We start from the raw sequence: 20,078 nt of genomic DNA on the forward strand, positions 1-20,078 counted from the left end.
ATTAGCAGCTCATTTTAGAAATAGTTGCATTATTTTTATTAATTCAATTATTATGTATCAAGCTTGTATATCAACCTTGTTATTTTTGGCATGTTGATAAATTTAATACCAAGTTATAACACCTTGAAAATAGGGGGTTATAATGGAAAGATTAATACAAACCTAAGTGCAGGCATAGGACAACAGAGACACACTAATATTAAAATACCCATAAACTTATTTAAATTATGATTCTACTCTGAAAAGCGACCATGAAAATGGCATCTTTTATCCAACTCTGATTGTATTCAGAGTTACAAATGCTTATTTAAAGGGACAGAAAGAGGAAGTTACTTACCTGTAACTGGAGGTTCATTGAGATGCGTGTTCCTAATTTGGATTCCAAATGTGGGTGTGCTTGCACACCACACACCAGAGCCACAAGGTTTTCCTAGAAGTGTCCGTTAACCTGCACATGCATCATACTTCCCTTATGCTCACAGTCGAGGGTATAATAGGCTGTGCAGGTCGACACCTCTCCAGTATCCCTCTTACCTCTAAATAGTCCAATCCACAGCAGAGGGAATGGAGAGCAGGTATTGGAATCCAAATAGGAACTACACATCTCAAAAAAAAATAAATAAAAAAGACATTTACGTTTTCCGTAACTGGTGTTCTTTGAGATGTGTTGCTCATAATCAGTTCCATATTAGGTGTGTGTACTCGCCACATGCACTGGTGCCGGAAGTTTTTCCCTGAGCAGTATCTGTAAGGGACCGGTTCTGGCGCCCTCTAGAGTGGCACCTGCATGGTGCGGTATAAGGAGCATCGGTGGCTCTCCACCCCCTCAGTTCCTTCTTGCCAGAAACTCCAAAAGTGGGGAAGGAGAACGGGTCATGGAATGGACATGAGCAACACATCTCAAAAAACACCAGTTACGGAAAAGGTAACTGTCTTTTCTTCGAGTGCTTGCTCATGTCCATTCCATATTAGGGGACTCCCAAGAAATACCCCTGGAGGTGGGTAGGAGTTCACAGACGTTGTCAGGGTTCCCTCCCCACTCTGAACTCTGGGTTACAGATGTGCGCACCTGCATGAAAGACCCCCTAAGCTTAGATTCTATCAGCTTAGGTTAAAATCTTCCCCAAGGCACAAATTCCTTTCCTTGTCCTTGGATGGTATTGCTGCCACCACCAAGTGATTTATACAAAAATTCAGGAAAGGGTCACTCGGAGTCCCTATTCCCCCCAAACCCCTTCACCCCTTTTCCTGGGGAGGCTTGAGAATAATATACTAACCAATTGGTTACAATGTGATCACAGACCAAATCCTTCGGTTTTTAGGACACTGAAAATAAATCAGGTTCTTAAAAGAAGAATTTTATTACAAAGAAAAAAGTAAAAGAATCACTCCTGCAAAATCAGGATGGAAGGTAACTTTACAGGGTAATAAAAAGATTTATTGGACTCAGCTTCACAGTTATAAAACAGGAATAAAACTACCTCTTAGCATAGGGAAAATTCACAAGCTAAAACAAAAGATAACCTTATGCATTTCCTTGCCTCACTTACTATTTCTGTAATTCTTAGATAGATTATTCCAGGTATGTTTTCAGGAGATATTGTCCGTAGTTGGCTTCTCTCTCCATCTAGAGAGGGAACAAAGAGCACAAACAACCCTCCTCCCCCCAGATTTGAAAGTATCTCCTTTCCTTATTGGTCCTTCTGGTCAGGTGCCAACCAGGTTATTTGAGGTTCTTAATCCCTCATAGGTAAAGCAATTCAGTACAGCTACAAGGAGGGATTTTATATTACCTGCATCTTTATGTTTATGACAGATGAGCAGATTGCAACACAGCTCTGCTGAACCCAGCGTCATCCCTGGCCTGTTGAGCGATGGCATAATGGGCGGTGAATGGGTGAACAGAGGACCATGTTGTGGCTCTACCGATGTCCTGGATAGGGATGTGTGCCAGGAAGGCCACCGAAGACGCCTGCACTCTCATCCAGTGGGCTCTGACAATCGGCAGCAGCGGAACCCCCACCAGGTCATAACAGGTCCTTATGCACAAGGTAATCCAATTGGAAATCCTCTGCAAGGACACTGGGTGACCCTTCATCCCATATGCTGTAGCGATGAAGAGTTGAGTCGATTTACAGAAAGGCTTGGTACATTCTAAGTAGAAAGTCAAGGCCCTGAGGACGTCAAGGGCGTGAAGACGCCTCTCTTCACTGGTCTTGTGCGGTTTGGGACAGCCCACCAGGAGGAAGATGTCCTGTTTCATATGGAAGGTGGAGAACACCTTCGGCAAGAAGGCCGGGTGGGGCCGCAACTGAACCTTATCTTTGTAGAAGACCATATACGGAGGTTCTGAGGTCAAGGCTTTAATTTCAGAGACTCATGTCGCCGATGGCACCGCCACCAGGAACACGACCTTCAATGACAGATAGGAAAAGGAGCAGCTCAAAGGGCGGGCCAGTGAGCCTAGAGAGGACCAAGTTAAGATCCTACTGCGGGACAGGAGCCCATACCTGCAGGAAGAGTCTCTCCTGTCATGGTCCCCTCAGGAATCTGACTGTCATGTCATGGGAAAACACCGTCTGTCCTTGGATCGGTGGGTAATAAGCAGAGATGGCCGTGAGATGCACTCTAATGGAAGAGTGTGCCAGGCCCTGGTCCCTCAAATGGAGCAGGCAGTCCAGGACAGCCTGTATGGAGGAACGTGGCGAGAGATGTCCCGTTCAGACACCCAGCAGGAAAGCCTCATCCACTTAGCCAGGTAAGTCAGTCTAATTGAGGGCTTTCTACTTTCCAGGAGGACCTGCTGTATTCCTTCCGAACAGGTCCATTCCTCCGGGTTCAGCCACTCAGCATCCACACCGAGAGGTGGAGGTACCCGAGGTTGGGGTGTAGAAGTTGACCATGGTTCTGTGACAGCAGGTCCGGTCGGCTGGGCAGGGGCCAGGGAGGGGCCACTGACGGGCTCATGAGCTGAACTAGTGCTAGCGAGGTCACGTCGGGGCGATCATGATGACCTGTGCCTTGTCTCTCGATCTTTGCCAGGGCCTTGCTGATAAGCAGAACTGGAGGGAGCGTGTACATCAGGCTCCCTGACCATGACAGGAGGAAGGCATTGGAGAGGGAGCCCTTGGTCAGACATTACCGAGGAGAAAAAAAAACTAGTGGCATTTCCTGTTCTGTTTGGTAGCGAACAGATCCATTTGGGGAGTTGCCCACTTTTGGAAGATCATGCAGGCTACCTCCGAATGGAGCAACCACTTGTGATGAGAGGAAAAGTCCCTGCTGAGCTGGTCCACCAGCATATTCCTGATGCTGGGAAGCTTCCAGGTGAATCTCGTGCTCATGCAGAAGTCCCAGAGACAGAGCGCCTCCTGACAGAGTCACCGAGCATGCTGCCCCTTGCCTGTTGATGTAGAACATCGAGGCTGTGTTGTCTGTCAGGACTTGTACCACTCTGCCTGACAGGTGGGGCAACAAGATGCCGCATGCCAGCCAGACTGCTCAGAGCTCTTTATGTACAACCACCCTTCATCCGGGGACCACATCCCCTGAGTCTGGAGGACGCCGATATGTGCCCCCTACCCAAGGTCTCAGGCGTCTGACACCAACTTGATGGAGTGGGGAGTCGAATGGAACCTCTTCCAGGGCTGTTCTGTAGTCAGTCCACCACCACAGCAAGGTAAATATCGCTTGTGGAATGGTGGCAATCTTTTCCAGGGGGTCTCAGGACTGGGAATAGAGTGTCACCAGCCATTGTGCAGGGGTCGCACCTGGAGCCTGGCATGACACAGACCAGACCAGCAGGCAGGCAGATAGACCCTGGCTATAGTCAGCGGGAATGAAGAGATTTCCGTGATGAGGTCTGTCAACATGTGGTATTATTGGTGGTCATTTGGTGGAGAGAGCAAGAAAAGAAAAAATGCCTCATCTGGAGATGAAGATGCAGCAGTGGAGACTGGCAGTACTGGTTCCATGTTGTCTTCTTCCTCGTACACCAATGGTGCTGTAGGGCGAATGGAGGATGGTTGATATGAGACTACCAATGGTGCTTGGCATCCCCAGTAGGGATCCAAGTGTGGCCATTGGCGGGCTTCATTGGTAGCAATGCCAGGCCTCTGAAGCACAGTCATAAACTGGTGGATAGTGCAATCTGGGGTATGATTCCAGATTCTGACATGGAACGGGAGAAAACAAGGACTCTGTCTCTGAGAAGCTCTCAGACTTGGAAGATGGTTCCAGCAATGGTTCCGGGGGGAGGGGAGTGTAGGAGACCATAAGTACCAGAGGGCTGCATGTGGCAACAGAGCGGGTCTTTCTGGTAGCAGGAGCAAAGGTTCAACCAAGGAGAGGATGGTGGTGAGTGAAGGTCCAGAGAGGAGCAGAAAACGCAGATGGGGAGGAGCAGTTCCTCTGTGGACAGAAGTGGTTCCAGTCATCTGGGAGTGCGAGGCAGAACTCTGGAGAGGCCAGAGAGTCCACACGGAATCAACACAGGGCAGTCTGGACGCCTGTGCAGATGGATCTGAGTGCAACCTCTCACCTGACCAGGTGGAGCTCATGGAAGAAACAATGAGCTTATGAGCAGTCCCGGTCCAGGATCTGCTCTTATGGCCATGGCCATGTTTTTTTCCCCTCATAGTGGGGCTTGTCTCTTGTCTTCAGTACCAATGGATCCAGTGCCTGGGAGGTGCTGGGAAGGGCACTCAATGCCAGTGATGGATGCTCCACCGTCAGTTCTGCCGATCCAGGATCTGAAGGCGCCTGGGGGAACATCACCTCTGGAAGGTCTTGATGGAGGCAGCTATGTTCTTGAGCCTCCCGTGTTCAGGGCATTAAGGATTTGCAGATAGCAGAGCGTACCACAATGTGAGCCCCGCCAAGGCAATACAGACAATGCTGGTGCTCATCGCTCACAGAGAATGAGTGCAGGCAAGAGGCACAGTTCTTAAGGCCAGGAATGCAGAACATAGTCCCCCCGGGGGGGGGGGGGGAGGGAATCCCCAAACAGGGGAACAACTACACTAACTAGACTATCTAAGGATAAAACAAGTATAGAACACAAACAGCTTAGCTATAACTATGTACAAGAATGGATGAAAAGGCCACTCTCTTAGCTAGGCTAAGAGAGCAAAGGAACAGGGGTTCCGACTCAGGGAAGTGGAGAGGCATCGACTGAAGCAGCCTATTATACCCTCGGCTATGAGCATGAGGGGACGTACAATGCACGTGCAGGTCAATGGACACTGCTAGGAAAACCTTCTGGCTCTGGCATATGGCGCACATGCACGCCCATGTTTGGAATCCATATAGGGGGACCCAACACTCAAAGAAGCATACGTGTTTACTGCTTTTACTTCTATTAGGATCACAAAGACAACAAAGCTAAGTGGTGGAATCTAGTCTTCCTTGTGTATCAACAGAAGTGTTCACAGTATTCCAATAGTTTACTTCTGCTCTGCAAAACCATCATCATCAGAACAACGTACAATAAGAAAACAATCCATCTTCAGATTCAGACCACATGTAAATTTGCAGGACTGCCAGTTAGAAAAATATATTCTTAATTGTAAACTAAGCAGAATCAATTCAGAAATCAACAAATTTCAGAATAAAGAATCCTAATGTGTCCCATCTTTTTAAAACTGACAGTAGTCCAGACTAGAAAATCTGCCCCTTAGCAAGTAACAGGAGAATCCTTCAGAAACGGGCAGCAAATAATTATAGTGCCACAACACTAGCACCCTCCAATGCTATTAGAGCATCACGAGTACACACGATAGCAGGTATCATGGGGTCTGTCTTTCCTGCTCAACCAATGCAATAAGAGAAACACCTGCAACATTTTATATCTTTTAAAATCCCACTGTTATGCTATATGTTTTAACACTGATTTCTGATTCTGAAGAAGCTAGTACTTGGCGAGATGAACACTGAGGAAAGAAAAATTTTAAATATCTGAAGATGTTAGTTGTCACACATTAGAACCCCCAAAATTGGGTCCTGGACTAAATCGCCTCATTATTAACTCCATGTTGTATGAAGTTCTGAACGGGTACCTGAATAAACCACAGTAAGAGGAGGAAGTTGAGACTAGGAAAATAATCAGCCTTATAAAATTAGGGAATACAATATTAAAAACATTTTCTATCATAATAAATCTAATCAGAAGTCATGGCCCCAAACTTTGTATTTAGAGAAGTCATTTTGTTTTTTTTAATTTATTCTTTCTGGCTTCAGCTCTTAAATATTAGTCTGGTTATACATAATCTCACTTTCTTCCACAGAGTTAATTATTTTTACATTTCTGCCACCTCCCACTTTCTCCAAAAAATTTGGGAGGAAAAATTATTCAGCGTTGGGACTGAACACCCCATGTTTTTATGTACAATCCTGCTGTACCAATTTCTGGCAATAGACCTGTGGCAAGCCTCCCTTCTAGAGCTAGGAGAGGAACAGCCTCATGACACCAGCAGTGTCATCACAAGGGGAAGTGAAAGTTGAATATATGTATCAAAACAGTGCCCTCATGCAAGTGGACAGATGAAGTTCAAATGTTAGGTCCGCTCACTATCTTTACTACAATACCAAGGAAAGAAGTCTAAGCAATAATTTACTCGTGAAAAAAAAAAACCTACTGCACTAAAACTGTCATGAAAGAACATAGCTCAGCAGTGTTAATGCAATGGAAGAAAGAATGAAATTCCATGAAATTAAGATATAAAATTCTACAACCAGAAAATCAAAATACATACAAAAGTGATAAGATTGTACCAATTTCTTGATTAACTGCTATTTTTCCACTAGTTACAGTAGTATTGGAATTCATTTGCAACTTAGGCTTGAATAGAGACTGGGAGTGGCTAAGTCATTATGCAAGGTAACCTATTTCCCCTTGTTTTTTCCTCCCCCCCCCCCCCCCGACGTTCTTGTTAAACCCTGGATTTGTGCTGGAAATGGCCCACCTTGATTATCATACACATTTTAAGGAGAGTGGTCACTTTAGATACGCTATTACCAGCAGGAGAGTGGGGTGGGGGGAGGTATTTTTTCACGCTTTGTGTGTATAAAAAGATCTTCTACACTTTCCACAGTATGCATCTGCTGAAGTGAGCTGTAGCTCACGAAAGCTTATGCTCAAATAAATGTGTTAGTCTCTAAGGTGCCACAAGTACTCCTTTTCTTTTTGCGAATACAGACTAACACGGCTGTTACTCTGAAAGTAGTATGTATGGGGACTGATTACAAAGCCCAAATTTAATTCTAAAGGGAAGCTGGTTGCATCGTGTGACTAAAAGTTATACCATTGGCAAATGTCTGTTTATCAGTTTCGTCTCACTTACCTAGTAGGAGATCTAAAGGTATCATCTCTTTCACAGCATCAAGAATTCCTCTTTGCCTTGCCTCTTGACCATCCAGCTCTCTAGCACAGGCCTTGCAACAACCACATGTAGCACAGCCAGACTCACCAGAGCCACAGCCACAGATTCTACATAACACAAATAAGTTTTATCCGTAATCTACCAAGACAAGCAATATTACATAAAAATGTATTTGAACTACAGATGTAATAGAACAGATTGGACCAACATTTGTCAGGGATGATCTAGGTTTATTTGGTCCTGCCTTCTGTGCAAAGGGCTGGACTTGATAACCATGCAAGGTTCTTTCCAGCCCCACGTCTATGGTTTTAGAACTACTATTCATCTTCCATTTTATTAAGAAAAAAAGTTATATCCAAAGCCAGAAATCCCATACCTTAAATAGCAGCATTCAATGTCATTAGGCATACCAAATTTGTTTATACCCAACACACTTTCCTCCTTTCTGCTTTTGTGAGAATTATTTTGAATAAACATAAGAAATATTTTAAGTCACCTGTTACCATTACTAAAATGTTTATTAAAAAAATCACAGAAGTTAAATATATTCTTGGTTTTAAAAATAGATAAGCAATATTTTCTTTAGATACAGTGCTATTTAAGACTGAAGTCTGAAGCGAAGTAAAGTAAACATCTATTTTGATTACATTCTGTACACATTTTACTTATTCAGCATACCGTATGAAAGATATTTGCATGAATGTATTTACTTACCCTCCAGGTACCCTGTCAGGACGCCCACTACTAACACAGCTGGCTCCATAGCCTGTACAGTCCCCACACACAGTGCATACCATGCACTGCTCCAGCTTCCATTTATGCATGCCTGGAGGACACATCATGGACTTCTCATCTTTTTCATCCAGTTCTTCTTCTAAGTCTTCATCCATTGCTGTTGCCATATTCTCAACTACAAAACCTATTGAAAAAGATATTGAAACACTTCAACAATTCACATCAGTTATTATAAGATACACAGTGCTATAAGGAAAATGTTAAAACAAGGGCAAGTCAGATGAAAATTGGATCTTTTGATACATACAATTAACAGAGTTACAAAATTAGGGACAGACTTTCAAAGGCTCAATTTTGCATATATAACTTTGGTAAGATGAGTATAAAAGTCACGTACATGCAAAATTCCTTAGAAAATTTGACCCAGAACTGTTTTAACGCTTCCCTAACAGCACAGCCAAAACATGGAAAACAAGCACAAATCTAGTCTATCATTGTGTTTTTATTTCTAATTTGTTCATTCTTGTTTTCTTTTTGTACTCATTTGTATTTTGATATATTTGTAATATACTGTAAAACATATATTTTATATATATATATCTCACATCAAAAATGTTAGAAGAATGTCAAGGTTTCAACGTCACAGTCAAGTTGAGAAATGTCAGAATTAAAGATGCCAATGCAACCTTAATTTGGCCATTTTGTGCACGCAGATTATGACAAACTCTTTCGAAACATGATCGTTTTCTATTCTTTCAACAAATCTCCTGCCTCATTCAGTGAGAGGATTCCCCACCTTCTCATCCCAGTCTCTCCATCTAGTTAGCCCCAGACTTCATCCTATCGGACTCATCATCCCTAGCGGTCTCCCAGCCAGTCCCAGGGTTGTCCTTGTCCAATTCGGTCTTCCACCCCAGCTCCCAATACCACTCTCCCTCACCTGGCTCCTTGCCCAACCAGCTCTAGTCTCAAGCGGTTACTCATCTGATTTGTCTTCACCCTTCCCCATGTCACAGTCTCTGTTTCTCACCCTAAGGTTCCTTGTTCCAATCTACTCCTCCACTCTGGCCCAGTACCTCACCCCTTTGCATTTCAGTCATATCACTTCCTCCTCTTCAGCTATGCTGCTTGAGAGCCAGCAGCAGGAGCACTGAAAGCACAGAAGAGACCGTCTCTCCCTGCTCTCAGTTCCCAGATCTGGAGCCACAGTACCTGGGAGGAACAATCGCAGGGAACATCCTGCTCAACCCCAGGATGAGGGTTGCAGCATGCCCAGTATAAATTAAATCTTTGACAAACTTAACTGACACACTAACAAACAGAGCTCATTGGAAAATAGATTTCCCCACCCCAGCCCCAAACAAATCATAGTGTCCTGGGACATATTTCCTTAAAATAACCTCTTCAAATACAGGAACTACTCAGGTTTCAGAGTAGCAGCCGTGTTAGTCTGTATCCGTAAAAAGAAAAGGAGTACTTGTGATACCTTAGAGACTATCAAATTTATTAGAGCATAAGCTTTCGTGAGCTACAGCTCATTTCATCGGATGCATACAGTGGAAAATATAGTGGGGAGATTTTATATACACAGAGAACATGAAACAATGGGTGTTACCATACGTTGGGTGTTACAGATGAAGTGAGCTGTAGCTCACAAAAGCTTATGCTCAGATAAATGTGATACCTTAGAGACTAACAAAACTACTCCTTTTCTTTTTGCAAATGCAGACTAACAGGGCTGCTACTCTGAAAACTGTAACAAGAGTGATCAGGAAAGGTGAGCTATTACCAGCAGGAGAGAGAGTGGGGGTGGGTGGGTGAACGACCTTTTGTAGTGATAATCAAGGTGGGCCATTTCCAGCACTTTACAAGAACAGCAGGAGGGGAAATAAACAAAGGGCAATATTTTTCCTTTGTGTAATGACACATCAACTCCCAGTCTTTATTCAAGCCTAAATTAATTGTATCCAGTTTGCAAATTAATTCCAATTCAGCAGCCTCTCCTTGCTTCCCCAACCGCTGGATCATATGATAATGCCACTGAAACCCTGTGTCTCTTTTGGCACAGTGACAGTTTTTAAATTAATTATAAGAGTTGCCATGATAATCTGAAATGCAGTAGCGATCACTAAATATGTTAATTACAGGTAGAAATGCCATATCAAAGGCACTGATAATTGGAAGTGGCACAAAGTGAAATATATCAAAATGGTATGTTCAGAAGTGTTTATATTGAAAATGTTCAAAAATGCAAGAGTTCTGAAGAGAGGAAAGGGAAGTGAAAGAAAAATATTTTATCTTTTTCAAGGCTAAAGAAAAAGCATAGAAGAGGAAGTAGTTTACGAATAAGAAGCTTGAGGATCAAATGGTGTTGGAAGAGAAGAAAAAAGAATTAAATAGTGTGGCAGGAACAGGAGATGATAAAAACAGTCAAAAAGGAAGGTAAAAAGTGAAATGTGGTTGTAATACAGGGATGATACATGGGGAAAGAACTAAAAACATGAGGAGAGAAATGAGGTCTATTATGAAACAGGACATTCTATGAATTTTTTCATTCTTAAAATTTGTAGTAGATAACTTTTAAAAAAATCCTCTGGGTTAACTAATCCTTTCAGCTATATTTGTAAAATGTACTGTAAAATGTAAATACCCTCTTTGTAAATGTAAGTGGAAGGAAGGTATCTAAGAACCAATAAATGCCTTGGGACCACTGTTAAAAGAAAAGCATCTGAGATATTTTATATTATGGCAATACACAGTTACCAAAAGGCAAAATGAAAACATCTAATGAATTTGTTTAACAGAAAAATATTAATAATGTCTAAAAGTCAACTATGTAGCAATACTAACAGAGAGACAGAGACAGACAACATTAAAGTGCTATGCTTTCTTGGCTTGTCATACTATAATATGCTCCAAATGTAAACTCTACAATAGGAATAACAAAAAGTTATCTGTAATTGGAGGTTCTTCAAGATGTGTGGTCTATATCTGAATTCCACTGAGGGTTATGTGCATTCACGTGCCCAGAGCTGGAGCTCTTGAAAGTAGGACTGTTCAGCAGTCTGCGCACGTGCCCTGTACTGCCTCATGGTTTCGCCCGAGGTGATAAAGGGTGCAGTGGCCGCCAGCACCTCCAGTTCCTTTTCTTCTGCAGATTTGTTGGATCTGCAGCACAGAGGAAGGAGGGAGTGTTTGGAATACAGATATGGACCACGCATCTCAAAGAGCCTCCAGTTACAGGTTAATAACTTCGTTTTCTTCTTCGAGTGACGAAGAAGTGACGATTGTATTCTACTGAGGGTATGTGGAAGGATGCTACAAGGAGACTGTGGAATGGAGGACTGTTGCTCCAAATGATGCATCTGTTGCGGAATCATACACTACAGCACAGTGTATGGAGAGGGTGTGTACCTAACTCCATGTGACCAACATGCATGTGTCTGCGATGGGTACGTTGTGGAGTGCGGCTGTAGTTTCTGCTTACACTGTCATAGAATGGGCCCAAATCCCTTCAGGTGGGGATCATCCCGATAACTGATAACAGCATGTAATGCACCCAGAAACCCACTTGGAGATTCTCATGAGTGGAGGTTGCTTCTACATGCAAAGGAGAATTGGCAAAGTCAGAAGGGGGCTATCAGGATGGCTGTTACTTTCTCTGGTCTGATCTTGTGGATTACTCATGGTAGGAAGGGTAAGAGGGAGGAGACATAGTTTGTGCAGTCCAACCAGTCGTCCGATTAGGGCATCCCCCTGTGATTGGGCTCCAATTCCTCCTCTTGAACAATACTGGGTGCATTGGGCTCCAATTCCTCCTCTTGAACAATACTGGGTGGTGTTATGGGATACAAAAAGATCCCTCGCTGGGGTTCTAGTCAAAGATGTCCATGATTACAGAGTCGTGCAATTCCCATTCATGGTCAGTTGCAAAGTTTCTGCATCGACAATCATCTTCTAGGTGCCCAGTAGGTAGGCTACTATCAGAAGAATGTAGTGTTCCCATAGGCGTAAGGCTTCTGTACACAGGATTTGGATCTCGTTTCCCCTTGCTTATTTACGTAGAAGACCATGGTGATGTTGTCTGACATAGAAGAACGTACCAGTCCTGGATGGCTGGCAGGAACCCTGGCACACTAAGTATTGCCCAGAGTTCCAATATGTTTATGTGCATCCTAGCCTCCCGTGTTGTCCAGATACTTTGTGTCATGTAGTCGTCCAGGTGGGATGCATCTGTTATGATTTTAACGGTGCAAAAGGACAGGAGGGAGGTAATTCCCGAGCAGACTCATCCACCATTGTAGTCAGCAGAGAACTTCTGGTGGCATGTGGAGCAGAGCGTTCATCAGCTGGTGCATGGGGGAGTAGACCCTCTGCAACCACAGTTGAAGGCGGCGCAGGTGTAAGCATGCAAACAGCATGACATACATGCAGGCGGCCATTTGTCCCAAAAGAGAAAAGCAGATTTTGGCCGTAATCCAAGGGTTGGAGATCACCAAAGAAATTAGTTCCCTTATGCAAGTGTGACCACACTGACTCTTCATTTGGAAATGGAACGGTTGAGGTGCTGAAGATCCAATATCAGTCCCCATCCTCCATTCTTTCTGGAGACTTGAAAGTAGCTTGAGTAGAACCCTGTTCCGTGAAAAGGGTCTGGGATTAGTTCCACAGCTCCCCTTTGCAATGGGGAGTAAGTCTCTAGCTAGAAGAGATCATTGCATGGGTGTTCCATGCACGTGGACCGCAGAGGAGGGTGAGATGAGGGCATCACTGTAAACTCTAGGACGTAGCCACCCTAGACAATATCTAGGGCCTATTTGTCCATTGCTATTGTTTTCCATGCCGGCAGAAAGAGTTTGAGACAGCCCGTGAAGGTGGTAGACAGGATGGACATTGGTGTATGAAGTGACTGACGTCTCTCTAAAGATACTCAGAAATACCGATACGCGACAATTGGATGAACTGAGTAGACGACTGGCAGTCGACATAGGCAGATGTGGTCTGTGAACCTTACAGGGCTTTTGAGAAGGCTCATAGGTATGTTAATGGTATAGTTGTGAGACCCTGTAACGATGTGATTGGGGCAGGAGGTAGAATTTCCTCTTAGTCCTGGTATGTAAATATCCAGAGATCTTAGAGTGCCTCTACAGTCCTTTAGGGAGTGGAGGAATTCATCCGTCTTCTGACTGAAGAAGTGCAATCTGTCAAATGGGAGGTCTATAGTCATAGAATATCAGGGTTGGAAGGGACCTCAGGAGGTCATCTAGTCCAACCCCCTGCTCAAAGCAGGACCAATCCCCAATTAAATCATCCCAGCCAGGGCTTTTTGTCAAGCTTGACCTTAAAAACTTTTAAGGAAGGAGATTCCACCACCTCCCTAGGTAACGCATTCCAGTGTTTCACCACCCTCTTAGTGAAAAAGTTTTTCCTAATATCCAAACTAAACCTCCCCCACTGCAACTTGAAACCATTACTCCTTGTCCTGTCATCTGCTACCACTGAGAATAGTCTAGAACCATCCTCTTTGGAACCCACCTCTCAGGTAATTGAAAACAACTATCAAATCCTCCCTCATTCTTCTCTTCTGCAGACTAAACAATCCCAGTTCCCTCAGCCTCTCCTCATAAGTCATGTGTTCCAAACCCCTAATCATTTTTGTTGCCCTTTGCTGTACTCTCTCCAATTTTTCCACATCCTTGTTGTACTGTGAGGCCCAAAACTGGACACAGTACTCCAGATGAAGCCTCACCAATGTCGAATAGAGGGGAACGATCACATCCCTCGATCTGCTGGCTATGCCCCTACTTATACATCCCAAAATGCCATTGACCTTCTTGGCAACAAGGGCACACTGTTAACTCATATCCAGCTTCTCGCCCATTGTCACCCCTAGGTCCTTTTCTGAAGAACTGCTGCCAAGTCATTCGGTCCCTAGTCTGTAGCGGTGCATTGGATTCTTCCGTCCTAAGTGCAGGACCCTGCACTTATCCTTGTTGAACCTCATCAGATTTCTTTTGGCCCAATCCTCCAATTTGTTTAGGTCCCTCTGTATCCTATCCCTACTTCCCACCCTATCTATCCTCCTAGTTTAGTATCATCCGCAAATTTGCTGAGAGTGCAATCCACGCCATCCTCCAGATCATTAACGAAGATATTGAACAAAACCAGCCCGAGGACTGACCTTTGGGACACTCCACTTGATACCGGCTGCCATCTAGACATGGAGCCATTGATCACTACCCATTGAGCCCGACAATCTAGCCAACTTTCTACCCACCTTATAGTCCATTCATCCAGCCCGTACTTCTTTAACTTGCTGACAAGAATACTGTGGGAGACCGTGTCACAAGCTTTGCTAAAGTCAAGAAACAGTACATCCACTGCTTTCCCTTCATCCACAGAACCAGTAATCTCATCATTGAAGGCGATTAGATTAGTCAGGCATGACCTTCCCTTGGTGAATCCATGCTGACTGTTCCTGATCACTTTCCTCTCGTATAAGTGCTTCAGGATTGATTCCTTGAGGACCTGCTCCATGATTTTTCCAGGGACTGAGGTGAGGCTCAGTGTATAGTGTTCTGCACCTCCCTGGGGAAGCCAAAGGAATGTAACCATGATTCCCTCCTCATGTCAATCCCCACTGCCAAGACACAGGAAGTTGTGTCTGAGGAGTCCACTGCAGCCTGTAGCATGGCCTGGTGAGTAACCTGCCCTCCTGCAGAATTGCCTGGAAAGATCCAATCTTGCAAAGGCAGCTTATCTGCGAACTCAGCCAATTGCCCATAGTTAATAAAATCATACTCTGCCATCAGGGCTAAGTAATTTGAAATATTAAATTGGAGTCCTGCCAAGGAGAAGACCTTTCTTCCCACGAAATCTAGTCTCTTACCCTCTCTATCGGATGGGCTGGAGCAGGGCTGTTGTAAAGCCACCTGGATGACCAATGAATTCAGGGGAGGATAAGAGAACAGGAACTCTGACCGTTTGGTGGGGACATATCTTTTTTCAGACCCTTTTGGTGAAGATGCACATGTGACTGGGGTTGGAGGATGGCCTCATTGATTAGCAGGGCTACCCTCGCTGGTACCAAAGTGTGTAAATTGTCAAGCAGCTGGTGTTGACTGTCACGTACTTCCTATAATGGGATCATCAGGGCATTGGCTATTCTCCGCAGTAATTCTTGGAACTTATGACAGTCCGGTGTCCGATGGAAAGGAGGGGAGTGAAGAAGTGGGTGCATCTGAAGAGGATAAGGGATACCTCTCCGGATCCATTGGTACCATTGGAGAGGGGTTAACTGGTGCGTCATCCGGTGTCATGTTGGAACGCCTACGTGATGAGAGTTGTGGTGACGAGATGCGGGAGTCCCAGATACCAATTCTGTGGGTCAGGCAAGGTGGGGAACTGCCACAGCACCACTGGAATCTTCCAGTAGTTGTGCTTCCAGAACATGAGCGGTAGACCATGTCAGACATCTGTAATGTCCAAATCATAAATCCTGCCAAATGCCAGTGCCAGAGGAAACAGAGGTGGCAGGAACATAGCAGGGGAAGGGTCCCTTCAACTTGGTGATCAGATCTGGGCCCGTTGAAATCGTAGTCCCTCCAGTATGAATATCAGATGGGGATCTGGAGTGCTTCCATGTCTCCTGGGGGGAATGGTACCTGTTCCGCTGAAGAAGCCAGTATCAGGAACTGCACCTGTCTGGAGACTGATGTTTCCCAGGATGCCAGCGGGGCCACAAGTGGTGGAGTCGCAGGATCTATGATCAGCAAAAGCGGATCCAGCAACTGGTGTGGTTGTTGTTCAGTCTTGTGAGACTTGGAACATATGGCTCCTTCATGGACAGAACTTATGGACAGTGCCGAATCTTTAGACTTGGAGGAAGACTTACTGCTATGCTTATGCACATGCTTCCTTGGTTCATACGTAGGCTCAGTGCAGGGTCCTTAGCACTGATACCAGCGGATCCCAATGGCAGGGAAGCACTCTTCACCTGTTCAGGACAATGTACGGTGCGATTCCCCGGCCGAGATCCGATGACAGTTCCATGGCAGTCTCCATAATGTGTTCCCTGAGGTGGAGAGTCCAATTCTCTTGAGAACAGGCAGGAAAAGAGAGGCAGATACTGCACCTTGACATGATGTGGGTTTCCCCCAAGCTGATGGAAAATGAGTGAGGGCAGGAAACACAGATTTTGAACCCCAGAGGCTTCAGAATAATCCAGTACCCAGGCCTGGGGAGCGTTTGGTGACAAACATTCCGAAAGTGGCATCCCAAGTCCTAAATCTGGTATAAAAGGATAAATTCAAACAAAAATAAAAAAGGGAATACAGAAAAATAATAAATCTAAACTACGAACAGTATTAAGGATATTTAGAAAAGTTTTGGAAAGTGCAACACAAGGACATAGAGTAAAAGCTCCAACTTGAACCATGCACCATTCATCGCCTCAGGCGAAACCACAAGGCAGCTCAGGGCGTATGCGTGGACCGCCAAACAGTACTACTTTCAAAAGTTCTAGCACCAGGCTCATGCACATAACCCTCCGCAGAATACAACAGGGACCATCACTTGAAGAATATACTGTTTCAAACACAATCTAAATAAGAGTTTAACTACATTTTTATTCTTGTTATTTTCTAAAAACAAGCAGCTCACCTTTTCCTCCCTGGCTCATGGAGCCTGTGTCTCGTCCACACTGTCCTTTATTATTCACACCAAATGTCCAAACCTCTCCATTCTTCATTAACACACATGAATGAGCTTTGCCCATAGCTACCTGAGTCACAAAATGGCCTTTCAAATCTGTTACTAAACCTGTGAGATATAAAACATTTGGATGATGAACAGCATTCTCTCTCTCTGGATCAGAGATTCACTATATCACAAGTAGTGCTAAAAAACATTTAATTTTTTAATCAGGAGTAAAGGTAAGGTGAGAATGGTAGAATATTGGAGTTAGTAAAACAAATGCCTGGTCTACACCTAAAGCTTAGGTTGACCTAGTTATGTCACGCAGTAGTATAAAAAATTCACACCCGAGAAATGTAGTTAAATTGACAAAGCCCCAGTATAGATATCCACTAGGTCACTGGAAGAATTCTTCTGTCGACCTACCTGCCACCTCTCAAGGGGGTGGTCTAACTACAGCTATGGAAAAAAAAAACCCTTCCGTCACTGTAACAAGTGTCTGCACTGTAGCTGTGCTGCTGTAGCATCTGTAGTGCAGACAAGGCCACAGGTAGTGAAGAAAAAGGAAGGAGGGAAGAACAGTCATAACTAATCTGCCCAGTCAATACAATAAATATACAAGTTTTTTTATAAAGTGATTTCATACAGAACCATAATCCAATTGGAACAAAAATTTCTCTAACATTTCATTTAAACTGGCATGTGTCAATGCTGAATAAATGCAACCAAACAAAATTTTAAAGACATGTCTCTCTTACATCTGTACTTAACTGGCATTATGTAGCTTTAAATAATGTTTCTCAAATATCAACTTACTTGTGCTGTCAGAGTAAATGGCATCTTTTCCAAACATATAGAGTTCTCCATCTTTTGAAATGACAGAACTGCTCCCATTATTGCATGCTGTATATACTACAATCTTTCCTTCCATTTTAATGATCTTTTTAGGCTTATAGGGTTTTGACTGCCGTCTGCTTTTAGCTTTAAAAGAAGAAAGGTATTTTACAAATAATATGCTTCACCAAGAAGTGAGGGCAAGAAGAAAATAAGATTTTCACCAGCTAAACTATGAACATTTGCTTCATAATACAATAAGGTTTCCTCAGATTATCCCTACAAAAGTCTGTTTGCTGATTCTCCCACTGAAAGTAATTTTTTGGTTGTTTTTGTAAAATACCATTAACTTTTTTATCATTAGTGGAATGGTAAACAAGCAAAATTTGTGCCTAGGCTGACATTTTTATGACGACTCTCCAAGGCTTCTTTAGTTGGTTTGTTTATACTCGATATAACAATAAGTGATCCTAAAAAGCAATACTTGCTCACAAAAGTTTTTTGTCTGAAACTGAAAAGATGCATAAGCAAAAGCTGAAGTCATTTGTATCACAGTAAGTCTGCAGACCGGAGTTTTATTATTTTAAAATCTTGGTTTAAAAATTTTTAAATCTTCCAGTAATCTCTCAGATCAAGACGTGATCATGTTCCCATTTAAGTCTCATTAAGCTTCAATAGAAGCCACAATATTAGCTTCCCTAATAGAATTAGCACAACTATATATATATTTTAGCTAAAATTATAACATGATAAAGCCCCAATGAAAGCCAATCGACAATGATATTACTGTTAAGATTTCATGTAATTGTTCAGAAAACCTAGAAATTACAAGTAAATTTTAAACAGTCTGTCATATTTTACATCTTAAATATATATCTATTAATTTTAAAAGCTTCCTCTAGACACATTCAGCATAATCAAGGCTGCAACTGCAGTTTAGTTTTAAACCTCTCAACTGTCTCCTAACTTTGCCACCAGAGTTTTGGGGCCCCTTTCTGTTGCCACCTGAACCACAAGGGAAAATGTTTGGGACTCTTAATCCCACCAAATCCACTGGACCCCACACTCTGAAACCCTGCAAGGGGACCAGGTCTCAGAGCCTGGCTCCAACCCATGCCCAAACATCTACACTACAATTTTTTAGCCATGCAGCCTAAACCCTGAATCAATTGACCCGGGCTCTTAGACGCGGTGCCACAGGTTTTTTTCACTGCAGTATAGAGGTACCCTTATTTGTGAACTAAGCATATCAGATATGAAGTCAAAAACACAAACACAACTCGACAATGCCATTTTTAGAGAGTCACCATTCAGACTAGAACTAGACTAAGGCCATGTCTACACTGCACTTCCATGGTTAAAACTTTTGTCGCTCAGGGGTGTAAAAAACCACACCCCTGAATGAAAAAAGTTTTAACCATGGAAAGCACTGGTGTGGACAGCGCTTTGTCAGCGGGACCCGCTCTCCCGTCAAAGTTACCTCCCCTCAGTGGGGGTGGTTTTATTTGGTTACTGGGAGACTTCTCTCCTGGTGACAAAGAGCGGCTACTCTGCTTACCTTACAATGGCACAGCTGCGCCGTTGTAAAGTGCGCAGTGTAGACAACTTAAGTTTGCATAGTTGGAACAGATGATCTTAGCAGCTGCTCTTTGAATGGACCTTAGACAGTCAGATGGGTGGCAGAAGGCCAAAAGGTATTCTTCTGTACTCAATCATCTGGATCTGAAAATTAAAATGGTTTACACTGTTCCTTTATTAATCAATAGCCTAGCAACCTCTGTTTAGAAATCTAATTTTACTACCACTTTATTATGGAAGTGCAGTAGTGACTTCACAGTTAAGGCGAGCACAACTTTGTTTTCAAAATGCTTTAGAAAGAATACAAATAGACATATTGATTTGAAAATAGCTAAGCCACCTCAGAGTCAGACTTTGTGGTGCAAATTTGAGGCCATATGGTCACCAAGTTCCTTCTCCAAATTACTTGGTTTTAAGTTTTCAAGTAATGAGGAATCAGACAAGTACGGAAACTGGGGTGGGTAGTTGAGAGTTGGCATGTTCAGTGCCAGCCACAGACACTCACCACTGAAACTAGGATGGGGAGCTAAAAATGGACGTGCTTAGAGCAGATCCCACAGAACTGAGACGAGCTGAGAATAAGGAAACTCGAGGGATACCACAGGTACATTGGGCAGAGACCAGGAAGAGCTGAGCCTTGGGAAACTGCTCAGGCGTCACTCCAGTCAGATTCAACACCAGTTCCTCAAGGAAAACCTCAGTTATTGAGAGGCTGAGTGAATGACCTGTCCACAGACACACCTCCGTGGTTCAGAGAGAGGCCTGTACCCCAAAGCACCATGAATTCAAATTCTCTATTTGCTTGACTTCTCTGATGAGTTTTATGTGAATCAATTCTATGGACCCCACCTAAACCCT

General features: G+C 43.7%; 1 protein-coding gene across 1 annotated transcript in view; it reads right to left on the reverse strand.

Annotated features, from left to right (window-relative positions):
- Nucleotides 1-20,078, reverse strand: part of MYCBP2 (MYC binding protein 2) — a 412,169-nt gene that overhangs the window by 296,592 nt on the left and 95,499 nt on the right. The window contains exons 13-16 of the mRNA XM_084646996.1: nucleotides 17,625-17,789; nucleotides 16,776-16,934; nucleotides 8,094-8,298; nucleotides 7,341-7,486 (exon numbers count right to left, since the gene is read on the reverse strand). Coding sequence (XP_084503122.1) covers nucleotides 7,341-7,486; nucleotides 8,094-8,298; nucleotides 16,776-16,934; nucleotides 17,625-17,789 — 675 coding nt within the window. The remainder of the gene's footprint in view (nucleotides 1-7,340; nucleotides 7,487-8,093; nucleotides 8,299-16,775; nucleotides 16,935-17,624; nucleotides 17,790-20,078) is intronic.

This window comes from Lepidochelys olivacea (assembly GCF_965140295.1).
Source record: "Lepidochelys olivacea isolate rLepOli2 genome assembly, chromosome: 1".
Classification (NCBI taxonomy): Eukaryota; Metazoa; Chordata; order Testudines; family Cheloniidae; genus Lepidochelys; species Lepidochelys olivacea.